This window comes from Nicotiana tabacum, chromosome 6 (genome assembly GCF_000715075.1).
Source record: "Nicotiana tabacum cultivar K326 chromosome 6, ASM71507v2, whole genome shotgun sequence".
NCBI lineage: Eukaryota > Viridiplantae > Streptophyta > Magnoliopsida > Solanales > Solanaceae > Nicotiana > Nicotiana tabacum.
In genome coordinates, this window is record NC_134085.1 from 208,097,528 (window position 1) to 208,112,070 (window position 14,543).

The 14,543-nt window shown below is 37.1% G+C and overlaps 2 protein-coding genes across 7 annotated transcripts; one reads left to right on the forward strand and one right to left on the reverse strand.

Moving 5' to 3' along the window:
* Positions 1-299: 299 nt before the first annotated feature.
* On the forward strand, positions 300-3,659 carry LOC107764209 (ubiquitin receptor RAD23b-like). 2 transcript variants are annotated; one of them, XM_016582759.2, is made up of 12 exons: positions 300-555; positions 1,154-1,315; positions 1,459-1,497; positions 1,681-1,739; positions 1,814-1,858; positions 2,002-2,179; positions 2,275-2,409; positions 2,486-2,551; positions 2,748-2,795; positions 2,877-2,986; positions 3,238-3,316; positions 3,412-3,659. In XM_016582759.2, exons 1-12 carry the CDS (start codon positions 490-492, stop codon positions 3,526-3,528), a joined length of 1,104 nt encoding a protein of 367 aa, XP_016438245.1. In that variant the 5' UTR covers positions 300-489; the 3' UTR covers positions 3,529-3,659. The 2 variants fall into 2 exon arrangements, with proteins under 2 accessions (XP_016438245.1, XP_016438246.1); XM_016582760.2 differs by having other exon boundaries at positions 306-555; positions 1,684-1,739.
* A 790-nt stretch (positions 3,660-4,449) lies between these two features.
* On the reverse strand, positions 4,450-11,582 carry LOC107764708 (uncharacterized). 5 transcript variants are annotated; one of them, XM_075256587.1, is made up of 7 exons: positions 11,420-11,582; positions 10,927-11,165; positions 9,471-9,710; positions 7,694-7,805; positions 7,411-7,585; positions 5,489-5,729; positions 4,450-5,019 (listed from the first exon to the last, which is right to left on the reverse strand). In XM_075256587.1, exons 2-7 carry the CDS (start codon positions 11,108-11,110, stop codon positions 4,736-4,738), a joined length of 1,236 nt encoding a protein of 411 aa, XP_075112688.1. In that variant the 5' UTR covers positions 11,111-11,165; positions 11,420-11,582; the 3' UTR covers positions 4,450-4,735. The 5 variants fall into 5 exon arrangements, with proteins under 5 accessions (XP_075112688.1, XP_075112685.1, XP_075112684.1 ...); XM_075256584.1 differs by having other exon boundaries at positions 4,450-5,025; XM_075256583.1 differs by having other exon boundaries at positions 4,450-5,025; positions 10,927-11,191; positions 11,420-11,577.
* Positions 11,583-14,543: the final 2,961 nt, after the last annotated feature.

Consider the following 14,543-nt stretch of genomic DNA (forward strand, 5'->3'; position numbering starts at 1 on the left):
CACACCGAATTGTAAATACTTTGATTTTATTTGATTATTAATATTACAAAATCAAAAACCGATAAACCGAACCGTACTTTCATAATAATCGACTTTCGGCTAAGACCTCCTCACGGGACCATTCTTGTCGATCATCCTTTGTTCATGGTCTATGAATCGATTTGGCCCAATTTCACCTCTGATGATGGGCTCGTTATTGGGCCGTGGTTTGGCACACACTGCTACAGTGCTACTTTTGCTTCAGGCACGTGGAGGCACGCGCAGCATATGTTTGTTAAGGAAGTGCAAACTATACAGTTGAAAATTGAAAACCCCAGCGCTTGCTCCGCTCGCTGAATTCTCAAATCCTTTATATTCCAAAAACTTGGAAAGCAGTGTCGTGTGGGGCAGGAGTGACAGCGGATCCATAGCAGCATTTGGAGTTTCTAGGGTTTCGTTCTTTTTTGTGAAACCCTGCTCTTCCTCTTTTTTCACTCCTAATTGGCAGAGATGAACCTCACTGTAAAGACTCTCAAAGGCAGTCACTTCGAAATTAGGGTTCAGCCCTCCGATACCGTTAGTCCTTTTCCTTCTCTCTCTCCTTTTTTTTTGGCGTCCTTTTCTTTTATATATATACCTGCATTTGTGTTGTGCAATTCCAGTTTCAAAATTTCACCTTTCCTTTCTCCTTTCTCGTTTTTTATTTTTTTGGGTGTTCATATTCATAAATACTAAGTTGATAGTGTTGAATGAGGAAAAAAGACAACTTTGGCTCTCATTTGCATTTTTTGATAATTTTGTCCTATTTACCATTTACTACATTTGGTTATTTGCTATAAAATCCTGGTTTTTAGATGTTTATGCTTCACACCTTTTTTATATCCCTAGGTTAACATAAGCTAAATGGTTCTTATAACTTGTGCGAGTTCTATCGGGTAAAGCCAATGTTTAGAAGCATCCGGTGGGCAATGCCCTCAACCTAAAATTCCTTATCAGTCTCAGAACTTTTAAGGGCATTCTGCTAATCAAAACATTACCAGTCTAATTTCCGGAGTCTCAGATGGTATAATTATTTGATTGCTTTGAGTTTTAAAATGACGGGGCTACACTTAATTGATTAGTCATTAAAATTTATTTTTTGCGTAATGTGAGATGTGATTTCTTGGGATTGTAGATTATGGCTGTCAAGAAACACATTGAAGATGTGCAAGGAAAAGATAATTACCCATGTGGGCAGCAGTTGCTGATTCACAATGGTAAAGTGCTGAAGGATGAAAGTACATTAGTGGAAAACAACGTCTCTGAGGATGGTTTCCTCGTTGTCATGCTTAGTAAGGTATAACTGTAGATCTTCAGGTTCTCTTTACTTGTGCACATTTATTGCTCTTAAGTGATTGGGTTTTGATATCTCCAATGCTAACCTGAGACCTTAACTCGAAGAATTTCCTGATTTTATGTCTATTTATGTGTTCTTTGTAGAGCAAAACCGCTAGCTCAAGTGGGACAACATCTGCTCAGGTACTATGTTCGGATAACCATTCAGGATTTCATTCATTAGGTAGTTTTAGTTAATCTAGCTTCTGATAGAAACCTTCTTATTTTTCCTTGTAACTTTGCATCTTCTTGACGCTCTTTTCATGAAACATATAACTTCATTTAAAAAAAAGAGAGATCGAAACCTTCTTATTTCTTTTCTTTCAGCAGCCATCAGTTGCTGCAGCTAATCCTACTCCAGCACCTGAAGTGACTCCGCCATCACAGTGAGTTACAACTTTCACTAATCACTATTGCTTATGTTGGATCTGCTCCTTCTCATGATGCAAATGATGTGTAGGGCCCCAAAGAATGTTGCGTCTGCTTCTGATGCTGCAGCAGCTAGGTAAGAAAATTATGCTAGTATATTACAAAATAACAAACTATGTTCTTTTGGATCTCTTCTGTTCCTTTTCTCAAACTGGAACTCATGGAGAGAGTGTTTCGATTCCCATGTAGAGGGAATTGACGTCTTTTACATTGGTGCAGTCTTCCAACTGATGATTATAGTCAAGCTGCGTCAAATCTAGTTGCTGGCAATAATCTTGAGCAGACAATACAACAAATTATGGATATGGGCGGCGGCAGCTGGGACAAAGAGACAGTTACACGTGCACTTCGAGCAGCTTATAACAATCCTGAAAGAGCTGTTGATTACTTATATTCAGTATGTTCCTGGTCCTCTGTCACTTTAAGAAGGTTGAAAGAATGCACAAGTTTGTTTGTCTTTTGTTGTTTGACAATGGTTTCTTTTGTCTATAGGGAATTCCTGAAACAGCCGAAGTTGCTGTACCGGTTGCTCATGGTGGAGTTAATTCTGCAGCTGGGACTACTGCAGTGCCTACTGCACCTTCCTCTGGCGGACCTAATTCTGCTCCTTTAAATTTGTTTCCTCAGGTCTTTCAGAGCGTTCCATTAATATTCAAGTCTTGTGTGTGTATTTGTTATGTGATCTGAACTGGAGCTGCTACAGGAGAATGTTGCTGGTGCTGGCGGTGCTGGTCTTGGATCCCTTGATTTTCTCAGGAACAACCAACAGGTAGGATTCTATTCATTATGCATTCATTTTCACTTTTCAATGTGGTCCTCCCTTTTGATCTCGAGATCACCTCTCTCTTCTTGCATTCTTCCAATTCATAAATCCACTCTGGATATATCATATATGGTGTGTCTAAGTTTCTCTAACCTCCTTAATCCTCCTGCAACTTATGTTTCTTTTCTTCTTCTTTTTCCAGTTCCAAGCTTTACGTTCTATGGTTCAAGCTAACCCACAAATTTTACAGGTAAGTAGTGTTCTCTAATATTTTCGTTGTTCAGTTTATTGTTGTGTCATCTAAGTGTTCAAGTTGGATGCTGTTTTGCAGCCTATGCTTCAGGAACTAGGAAAGCAAAATCCTCAGCTTTTAAGATCTATACAGGAGCATCATCAAGAGTTTCTTCAATTAATTAATGAACCTGTAGATGGTTCCGACGGGTTAGTGGCTTTCAGTTTGCTCTTAACCAAGCTAGAGAAGAAGCATTATACATATTTATTGCCATGATGTCCTAGCATTTCTCCTTTCCTGTTCAAAAGATTTTGTCAAATCTGTTGTTGTTAAGTATAAAAAGATTTTATCATTTTGCAATCCTAATACACGGCGGTACTTAAAATGTTGGGAAAAAGGAAGAGGTCAAAGCTTTATCTTTGGCTGTGAGATTTAATACTTTTGAATGGCTATTTTTCAGGGACATCTTTGATCAGGCTGAGCAAGAGATACCCCACACAGTTAGTGTCACACCAGAAGAGCAGGCGGTGATTGAGCGAGTATGTGACATCATTTTAACCCTAGCTGCTCTTGGACATTCAGTTGTGCATCGATTATGTGTCATCAGTTAACTAACTTATTTTCTCACTTGCAGCTGGAGGCAATGGGTTTTGATAGAGCTCTTGTCATTGAGGCTTTTTTGGCTTGTGATCGCAATGAGGAACTAGCCGCAAATTATCTGTTGGAGCATGCAGGAGATTACGAAGATTAAGTGGCAAAGTATTTTAGCAGTATTCTTTTGCATTCACCAACAGGTTTTGAGTAGTTTTATAGTACTCGAGATGGATTGTAAAGGAGGTTTTACTTTAATGATTAATCGTTGGATCCAAAAATTCTCTCCTATTGGGGAAGCTTAACTTATTAGCTTTTCTTTTCATTCACACTGTGTCCGCAAGAAGATCTTTATTATTTTGGGCTTTTTTCACTTTTAGCCTCCACAAGAAACCCGAAAAAGTATAAAATTTGTATAATTTTTGTATATAACATACATAATGTGTATTGTGTATATATATACAAAAAACTATACATTTTTCGGCTACTATTTTGAGAGTGAATATGCAGTGTTATTTTCCCTATTATTTTCCCAAAAGAAACTTATTTCTGGATTTCGTTCCAAGATGTAAAAATCAAGCGAGAGACAAATTCGGTGCATGTATTATCATGGTAGCAATAGATAATAAATCATTTCTAGTACTGCATAAATGCAACAGTCGCATTTTTATACATGCCGAAAATATATATTCTGGTGTTTTATCATTCTATTAAACACATACATTATCATGTTAAATTACTAGATCAATCTTGTAGACTTGTGCTTTTGAGTCATATAAATACTATGTATTGCTATAACTTCATGTTATATATATTTTTTTAGTTTTTATTTTGTTTCCAAAATGTTCTTTAAAAAAATTCATTTAACTCACGCTGAGTGGTTTTTTGATCTTACACAGGGTTCGATTATAGAAATAATGTTCTGCCATGCACTTCCATTTAGAATAACGCCTCAACTACGGTATGAAGTTCTTAAGATGCCAAGTGCAACAATATATATACATGTTATTGTCAGCTACCGATTAGCAACTAATTTTTAAATCTGAAATGAACAATTTATAGTTAGATCCACACAATATTAGCATCTGAAACGTACTCCATTTAAATAAAAGCAAGCCCACATTTATATCCACACAATTTTCGTCTGAATTGTACAGTTACATGAAATCAGACAACTTCTTGCACCAAGTGTGTTGTTCGTTAATGAAAAGGTACTCAGGATTTATCGACACAGTGACATAATATACATTGTCCACATGACAGAAAGGAGCATTGAAATCCTTGCATTATGGAAGTGCTGGTCCTCCAAAAGCATAATTCAAACTTACGAACATTTTAGAAATTGTAATATTTACTACTTGGGTTGCTCAGAACTCTCTGTCTGGAAACAGAATTGGAGCAACTTGAGACCAGATAAACAAAGCAGCAGTTGCCCACCCGGTCACAATCCTGACCCAGACAGATGGCCACCCGACGTCCACCAATTTTCCACTCTCCCCCACGGAGGTTGACCAACCTGTAAGAAGCATGGCCGAGTACATACTAGCAAGAGAAAAGATAAGGTGGAAGAAAGAATAGGAGTATGTGACTGGCTTGGCTCTCTCCTTTTCTTCCTCCTCATCAACCTTGTCCAACGGCAGCAAAGGCTTCCCTGCACCTTCAGCAGAAAAACTAGTTCTTTAGGAAATGATCCACATATTAGGAGATCATACTCCGCCCATATTTATGGAAACACCAACTGCTTCTATCAGCGAAACTTAGTAGTGCAGGTCTGCAGTAAATATGAATGCACAGCCAATATGCAAAAAGTAATAGAAATACACCAGCAACTTGAGTCGGAATATAAAACTGCTCCGCCAAATCAAGTACAATGTACAATTGATTTGCGAAGAGACTCCACATGTAAACTACATCTATCGGGTCAATTAACAACTAAAAACTAGTAGAATAGGTCAGAGCAACTTCCAAGCCTAGAACAAGTAAAATAAGCCACCACATAACATAAGCAAACCAAAATGAACAATGAAAGGTAAAATTATAGTCCAGTAAGCTGACACAGTGCAACCAGTCAGAACGAAAACATCTTAACGAAATAGCCCTGTGAAATGGTGGAAACTAACCTGCGCGTGGTGAGCTTGGAGGAGAAAGCAGAGTTGTTGAAGAGCCAGCACGAACAGCAGAGTAAACAACAGATAGGACAGTTGTTAGCAGCCCTAATGCAAGACTACCACTGGAAACAGCCTTAGAGTGCTTATGTAGACCATTGCACTCATAATCCCTAGGTTCACTTGCAAGTGCACTGTAACAAAGGTATGTACAGTACAAAGATAAAACTGATGCAGGTAAAATGCTTCCTCCTACCTACATTTAGAAAATTTGATCTCAGAGAAAAGGAGAAAATTCCACAGTATGGAACTCATATTATGACAACAGTAACAGCAATAATAGAAAAAATTATTTTGTCTTCAACAGTTGGTCATTCAGCAGCAAGCTTAAATACCTCAAGATAAAAAGATCATGATCACGGATCAACAAAACCTATTCTCTCTTTTTCAGTGGAAACACTGACATAGAGTGTTCGGATGATTTAAGAGGCGAACATCAATTAATTTTTTTCCATGCATAGATATTGTCAAAAGGTTGCACCTCATGAAGGAACCTTTTAACATCTTATCCGCTTATTACAAACCTTAGGAGGGTTTCATTTTCTTAATTGGGGTTGGGGAGTTGGGGGGAAGAAGAAGATTTAATGACATATATGATTTATGAGGGGGGCTGCCTGGAAAGGTTGCATCATCTCAACAGAGATATAGAGATATAACCCAGCTATGAGTGAGAGAAGTATTAGCAAGAGGTAGCTCTCCACTCTGCTCCTCTTCCTCCCCACTCTCCAAAAGAAGTGTGTTTTATCTTTCTACTTGCTCCTGTTGTTACCTTGATCTTGACTAGTGAAATAGGTTATATTTTCATTATTGATCTTTTCTTAGAGCTTGCAATATAGAAGAGTTGTTGTAAAGATTGTAGAGGAACAAGTTGAGAATGAATGCAATACACTGTTTAGCAGCTAAATGTCCTGGTTTAAGCAACACTCCAGTCAGACCATACATTTTGGCAATTCACAAAAATTGAAGTGGTTTTCATACAAAACATTTGGTATGTTTTTATGACGTGACCAGCAAACATGCACTTCAACTATTCCACCAGGTACTTGCTACTTTACACAAGCACATGTACCAGGTGGTAACTCTACCCACCAACGCTTAGGTAGATAGATGGGAACAAATCACCTAGTGTTTTTGTCGTAATCTTACAAAACAATCATGGGGGGCCTTCCATGAAAAGGAAATCAAAAAGCTGACAGGCTCGCTAGTTCGAGATACTTCTCCAGCTTGGGATTAAATAAACTGCTCTAAAGATTTAGGGCCAAGATGAATACTTTAAAAAAATATTCTCTGCAGCTTTGGATTAAATAAGCTGCTCTAAGGATGTAGAACCAAGATTAATATCCTCAAACAACCAGACAAACAAACACGGCATGCCAACTTTTCACATATTTCAACAAATAACTTTTTAAGTTCTGAGATCTTGAAAGAAACACATGAGATGCCAGCTTATTTGAATTTAAAGTCTTCCTTCTCATTGACACTAGAAATAAACCACACTATTTTCCTTCAAACTACTACGAAATAAAATTTTCAGAAGATTTAAAGAGAGTGTAAAATTTTTTATGACAAGACTCCTTGAAGATGCACCGAAGAAAATGCTAACATGGAGAGAGATAATGCAGCATATGCTAACATAAAACCCAAGCTTTTTAGCTTCCATGATTTGCAGTAAACTCAACTACAGAAAGAGATCTGCTTTTTCTAGTAAGGCCACATTTAAACTATGGAAATCAGTACGAATAGTGGCATCAGATGAGAAAAGCAGATGAACATTTATATAAGATCTTGTTAGCCTGCAAAATTTAGAACTCATGGAAAAGTTCACAAGTAAAGGAAGTATTCTGCAGCAATAAAGGAATTAAAGATAGAAAAATTACCGATGGATGCAGTGTAACAACAGCAAAGATGAAGATGACTATAAGGGTCATCACTATAAAGAAAGTGTTAAGCCCACAGTCATGTCCAGATGGAGTGAAAAAGTGGAAAAGCAGTCCATTGAAGGCAAAGGTGGCCACATAACATACAAGTGAAACAACAAGCAACGCCACATACCTGAAAAACACACAATAACAGAGTCCAAGCAAGAAAAGGAAGAGAGATTAGAATGAAGAGAATGGCGAGAACAGCTAACATTAATATGCAATACATGATGCAACTAACCAGAACTGCTCATCGTATCCAACCCATTTGTCATTCCAACTATGCACAAAATCCAACAAGAGCACAACTTGCACGAGGAGAAATAGTCCAGAACCAAACTTGGAAATTGTCTCTGTAAATACAATTTTTTTTAATAAGGATCTCTGTATAATCAATAAATACTCATGTGCAGCTTCTCAAGAAAAGAAAAAACACTCAGGTGCAAATCCACGTGTATGGGAACAGAGTTTGAAATTTTGCACAATAATTTAATTCATGAATTTCAAAAGGACAGCTCATCTTATCTACACCATACCACTCACTATATGTAGTGCAGCAAATTAGCTAACCAAGAAAATAAGAGATACCTCATTCTTCTAATTATTTTGTCTTAGATGATACTCTACATACTCGCCTTAACGCCTTGAATAAAATTGGTGCAACAATGTGGAAGTCTTAATCACTCTTTGACATAGAAAGACAATATATCATAGTAGTTGTTTTTCTCATTACAGCAGCAGTGAAACATTGCTCAGTAAACATTAGGATCTCCAGTATTTTGAAAAGAATTTCTTTTAGTATGGTCCTATGGGAATATATTTCTTGCCTTAACGTGATACTCAAATTATTCGGAGACTCCAATGAGCAGAATCCTGAATCATAATTCCTTATATTAAAAGACACAATGTTTATTACCTAGAACTGCCCAAGACAGCTTGAAAGACTAAAATGTGCATGCTCAAGACCCATACTTCAATGACACCATTTACTAACCCAGGTGAGCCAATGGAAACAACTAATGATTACACAAGATAAATTAGCATGTCTTGACAAATTCGTGTTTACTTCTTGCAATTTTCATGCGAAGCAAAATAGAAGTGATATCAGAATTCACACCAGTCGTGCTATGACAAAGGTCAACTAAGTCAAGGGAGGCTGCTACTTCCGAGAAAGTTAAGCTGCCAATGGAATCCGATTCCCTGGAGGAATCATCACTCCATTGATGGAGAGACTGGCCTATGTCTCCACATGAAACTCATTGAGGTAATTTAACTTGACAAAAGATACAACTAGGTGCTGTAGCAATGACATCACTGAGCAGAAAAAGGAGTAGCGAACAAGGGGGGGGGGGGGGAGAAACACAACATAATAATATTACAAGCACATTATGCTCCAGAAAAGGGTATAAATTAGTTAAACGGATTTTTTTTATTTTTTAAAATTATACCTAGGGGGAAGGGGAGTGGGTAACGAGGGAGCAGAGTTCATAAGGGGATCAAACCCTCACCTACAAGGCGGAGGTATGGATAGCCCACCTAGTTAGCTATCCTGAATCCCAAGTTAAACAGATATGAAGAATACATATATAATGATTTACTTTATTATTTCTTCCTCTTCTTCTTCCACCCTGACTTCATACTCGCTCTATCCCAACAAAAAGGCATGGCTGGCTTTAGAACTAGATGGTTTGCAGAAGGAATGAAAAGCGCTTAGCTTCAGAATTAAAAATCACGACAAGACACTAGGCAGGATCGAATGGAACTACCACGGGCTTAGAGTATGACCAAGGTATTTTTCAGCTTACAGGAACTGGAATTACACAACTATCGTCTTTCAATAGGTGAAAGAAAAACAGATTTCACCAAGATGCTAAACATAGAGCACACAATCTTTATTAAGCAAAGTTGTGTCTTTCTCTCTCTTTTCTTTTCTTTTTTTTTTTTTGGGGGGGGGGGGGAGGGGGAGTTGACAATAAGGTTAAAAATTAGGCATATTCATTTGGGATGATTTTGCTTACCATAGAAGCTGATGATTCCATTTGGAAGGAAAAACATAAATATTACCATGAGGCACCAGCAAATGATTTTCATCATCCAACCTCCATGGTGCATGCTGTCACGCGGGTCTTTCTGGTTCTTCACACCAATCATTAAGATTGCTAAGATAGTGAAAAATAGGAAGTTCCCCAGACTAACCCGAAGCACAGCATCTGTCTCAAACCACTCTCTGTTCGGTGTCGAATCAAAGCTATTAATCCCTGCAATGTAATGAACATTAAAGATGTCTTGGAATATCAGAAAAGCCCTAAGAGTAAAAACTATAATGTCAGCCAAGCTATATCAAAATAAAGTTTGTAGATTTAAGCCGGCGCTGCTGATAAGCTCACAATATAGCCTCAACGCATTAACTGGGGCTGAAAGGGACAGTAGAGAGTGAGAAAGACACAAGCACGTAAGTATTTCATCCTATGACTCAATGATCAGACATTTGCACACAAAGACAGCTTGCCAAAGCTTCACCATTGCTAATCACATAATTAAAGACTCAATGCTTTATACCAGATAAATTCAGAAAAGCAAGCCAAAAGAGTTTCTGGCCATTTTCGTCCATTAAGTATATTTGACCTTCATTTATTTTCAAAAGGCGTTTCACCACAAGTAACAAAGGACAGCAAGCTCTGGTTTACGTTTTTGTTCTTAACTTCTTCAAATTCTAAAATTTTAGCAGTATGGAGCACTACCTGACCATTATAACCTTTGAGGAAGATTCTCCTTAAAGCATCTCTAGTTTTTATCACCTAGATTTCATTAATCTTCAAGGAAGAACACTGAGAGATAGTAAATTAAGTATTCACTACCTAAGCTCGCAGATGCACACAACTATGTGGGTCTTCTATCCTTCATCATCTTATAACATTCCTAATAACCAAAGATGCAATTGGGAGTGCACTCATCATTATTGCATAGGCCAGTTTTCCAGGTCGAATTGACATGGCTGAGAATCAAATCACAGGCCGACATGTTCTACAAATTCAAGATGTAATCTTTCTCGAGATTAATAAAATTTTGATTGGCAGAAGGGGTTACAAATTCCTTAAATGTCAGTTTAAAACAGAAGTGCTTAATTGGCCCCATGAGAAGCATCAAATTACTAACAATCACTGTCGTGGATACAAATTTTATTTGGTATTCGTAGTTTTAGAAGAGAATCACTTATATTTTGGTAAAGCACCAAGCTTTTTTCCAAATAAATGTGATAGCTCAGTATCAAAAATTTAGAGAGACCGAGTTGGATGAAGACGCTTGAAACCAATTTGACAAGGGGCGGAGCATAGATATAGCAATTAGCCATTTGTACATCAGGGTGTCAAAGTTAGAATTGAAGTTGATAATACCAAACAGCAGGAGAAAGCTCTGACAAGTAAAAAGCTCATGCATCATAATTGTAGGGGGGGGGGGGAGGGGGAACCTTACATGGTATTTTCTCCATTAAAGGAGCAGCAACCTCTCTAAGAATCCACGAGACAATGAGTGACAAAGCGAAAAGACCACAATAGGCAATCCTGGCGGAACGACGGCTGATCCCTGACACTACCGTACGACAAGCGTCACAAGCGCACGCCGCGCAGCATGACGCAAGGCAAGAAGCTGCCCACATCTTCACAAAAGCCTCTTAATCTAGCTCCTCCTCAAAGATTGTCCAATAGCAAACCCTGAAATCCCAAAATTGAACCTTTTACTGCACACGAGAAAAATTCCGTCGATCAATAAATAAATCGAACCATAATTCAAGCAATAATTAGGAGAAGTGATCGGTAAATTTGTTAAGGAGATCGTCTTTCCAATAAACCCTAAGTACGGGGATTAAGAAAACGACAAACGAGCCATGAATCAATAATCATACAGTGGTAATATTAGGGAAGGGAAAGTCCACAGGAGGGTTTAACTAGAAAGATAGAAACTACACCTTATAGCGATGGAGAAAGAAAGACGACGGATGATCGTGATTTGAACAAGAACTGAAGATGAACCTTCTTTTACGACTTCTGCAATCAACTACCAGAAAAAGCAAAAGTGGGCTCCTTCGAGTTGTCAAGTGGACGGATGTGCAAAGTCGCATATCACAATACGATTTCGTTGGATGCGATTTATAAGTCGCAATTTGCTAATGCAATATGTAAGTCGCAAAGTAATTATTTTCGCACTAGCTTAATGCGATTTACACTCGCAATCCAACCTCATTCCTAACCCCTAAGTAAAGTTGAATGTATTCAGTCCCAAGCATCTTTGTGAATACTCCGTTTACCCCGGAGTTGATATTTACAATTGCGTATCTAAGTCATACTTACAAATGCGATTTTAAGTAATTACAATTTATTATTGTATTGTGAAGGGTTTGTATTTCTTACAACTTGTTAGGATAGTTGTTACTTAAAATTTTATTGTATTGTATCCTTAAATTTATCGTTACGTAACGACGAAAAGTGTCATCTTATGGAACGACCGATTTAATGTGGCCGTATAGTTTTCTTATTTTTTTCTCTCATATTGTCTTTCCATATAATTAAATGATCCTATTTATCTTTACTACCTTTCTATTAATAATTATATCTCGTACCTTACTTTTTTTAATATTGCAAGTTTATTGTTCATATTGTTGGTTCATGACATCATGAAACAACGAATAACAATATAATCTATTCAAACAGTGTATACATCCAAACGATACAGTACAATACAATACTATACGATATGTTATGAAACGATACATAACAACCAACCAAACAAGCCGTTAAAACAACTTATTAATCATATTTTTGAAATTTACTTCAAATCGCAAACATAAACCTCAAGTTGTATATGATTAATATGTTTCTAATGCTAACAATGAAATCAATTAATCAGCTAAATATAATGGATAAAGATAAAAAAAATTATTTTGATTTGTCTTTTAAGTTACCAAAACAATAAATAAAAATAAATCATTTCTTATTGCACCATTTTGTGAATTTTGCAAATGGTGTAAATCATATTCTTTCTTTCCGTTCCATTGTTTAAATCAAGAGACTTTTGAAATTTAAAATCTTAAATATGCTATATAATTTATTTGCCGACCGCTCTAGAACGTCTTTGGTTATTTGATTAACCCATTTAGGACATATTATTTTAGTTTGAATATGTGCTTTTGCACATAGTTAAAAATATTTATTGTTCTTAACTTCTTATTGTGGGTCCATCCCATGAACGTGAAAGGAAGACAAACTTACTTTGGCATAAAGTATTGTGCTGCCAAATTTACAGAAATGTGATTTTGGTTGTCGGATTTTTTTAATTGCTTTCGTAAGGTGAAACTTTGACATTTACATTATGATGATAAGAGGGGTTCCTCTGATGGTAAGCAACCTCCACTTCCAACCAAGAGGCTGTGAGTTCGAGTCACACCAAGAGCAAGGTGGAGAGTTCTTGGAGGAAAAGATGTCGAGGGTCTATTTGGAAATAGCCTATCTACCCCAAGGTAAGGGTAAGGTTTGTGCACACACTACCCTCTCAGACCCCACTAGTGGGATTATACTGGGTGGTTGTTATTGTTGTTGTTGTTGTTGTTACATTATAATGATGTCATACATGATGCAAGCAAAAAGTATTGGACGTCTATAAATAGATAGCTCCTGACTCAGTTGAAGATAAAAAACGAAGAGAAAGAGAGTGATTCGTAGAGTAAGAAGCAAAATACTCTATAAGAAAAAATATAGAGAGTTTGAGCAGTATTTGTAATGAGGTGAAAAAATCAAAAGAGAGTTATTTCTTTGAGTGTGCAGTGGTATTGGAGTATTTTACTAGGTACCACAAAGTGTAAAAATCCATGCTATAGTGAAATCAGTTGCTCCTCTCGGGCCGTGATTTTTCCCTTACTTAGAAGGGTTTTACACGTAAAAATCTCGGTGTTCTTCTTTCTTTTATTATTACTGTTGGTTACTGTATTTTAGTAATCTACATTTATTACAGTCGAATACCATAAATATTATTTCTGTGGGGGTTCTTTTTTTCCAACAATTGGTATCAGAGCATATGTTTTACTTACTCACATAAATATTATTTACGGTCAATTTTACTTTGCGACAAAAAAATAAATGTCAGGAATAAAATATGAAGTAACAAGATTCAACGGTAATGACGGTTTCTCCATATAGCAAAGAAGGATGAACGACCTACTCATCAAACAAGGGTTAGACATTGCAATAGACAGAAAAGAGGTAAAGCCTAAAACCATGAAAGCTTATGATTGGGAAGACATAGATAAAAAGACGGCTAGTGCAATTAGACTGCACTTATCCGATGAAGTACTCAATAATATCAGGGATGTAAATAGTGCATATGGTATCAGGAAAAGACTAGAAAGTCTATACATGTCCAAATCCTTAACAAACAAGTTATTTTTTAGAGAGCAACTTTATGTCATCCATATGAGTGAAGGTACAAATTTCTTGTCTCATTTAAATATGTTCAATGGATTAATCATGCAGATGCCGAACCTCGGAGAAATAATCATCGAAGTAGATAAGGATATCATGCTTCTAAAATCGTTGCCATCTTCATATGATAATTTGGCAACATCTATCCTATATGGTAGAGATACCATCGATTTAAATGAGGTCACATTACCCATCTTACCCAATGATAAGATGAGGAAGAAGTCCAAAAACCAGGGCATGCTCTTATTATAGAAAACAAAGGAAGAAGTTTTTATAGAGCATCGAGTAGTCGTCATAAATCCAAAGCTCGTGAAAAGTTCATAAATCGGTCAAAGGGTAGAAATTGCTACAGTTGTGGTCAACCGTGTCACTTCAAAAGAGATTGCCCAAAGAAAGGTCGAGGCGAGAGCGGTGACCAGAAAAATGATGACAACACAGTTGCTACAATGCAAAACGATGATTTTGTGGTTCTCTCCGTTCACGAGGAGGAGGAATGCATGCACTTAACAAGCCAAGAGTCAGAATGAGTGGTTGACACGGCAACATCCTACCATACCACACCGATAAGAGAATTCTTCTGTAGGAACAAAGCCGGAAACTTTAGAATGGTCAAAATGG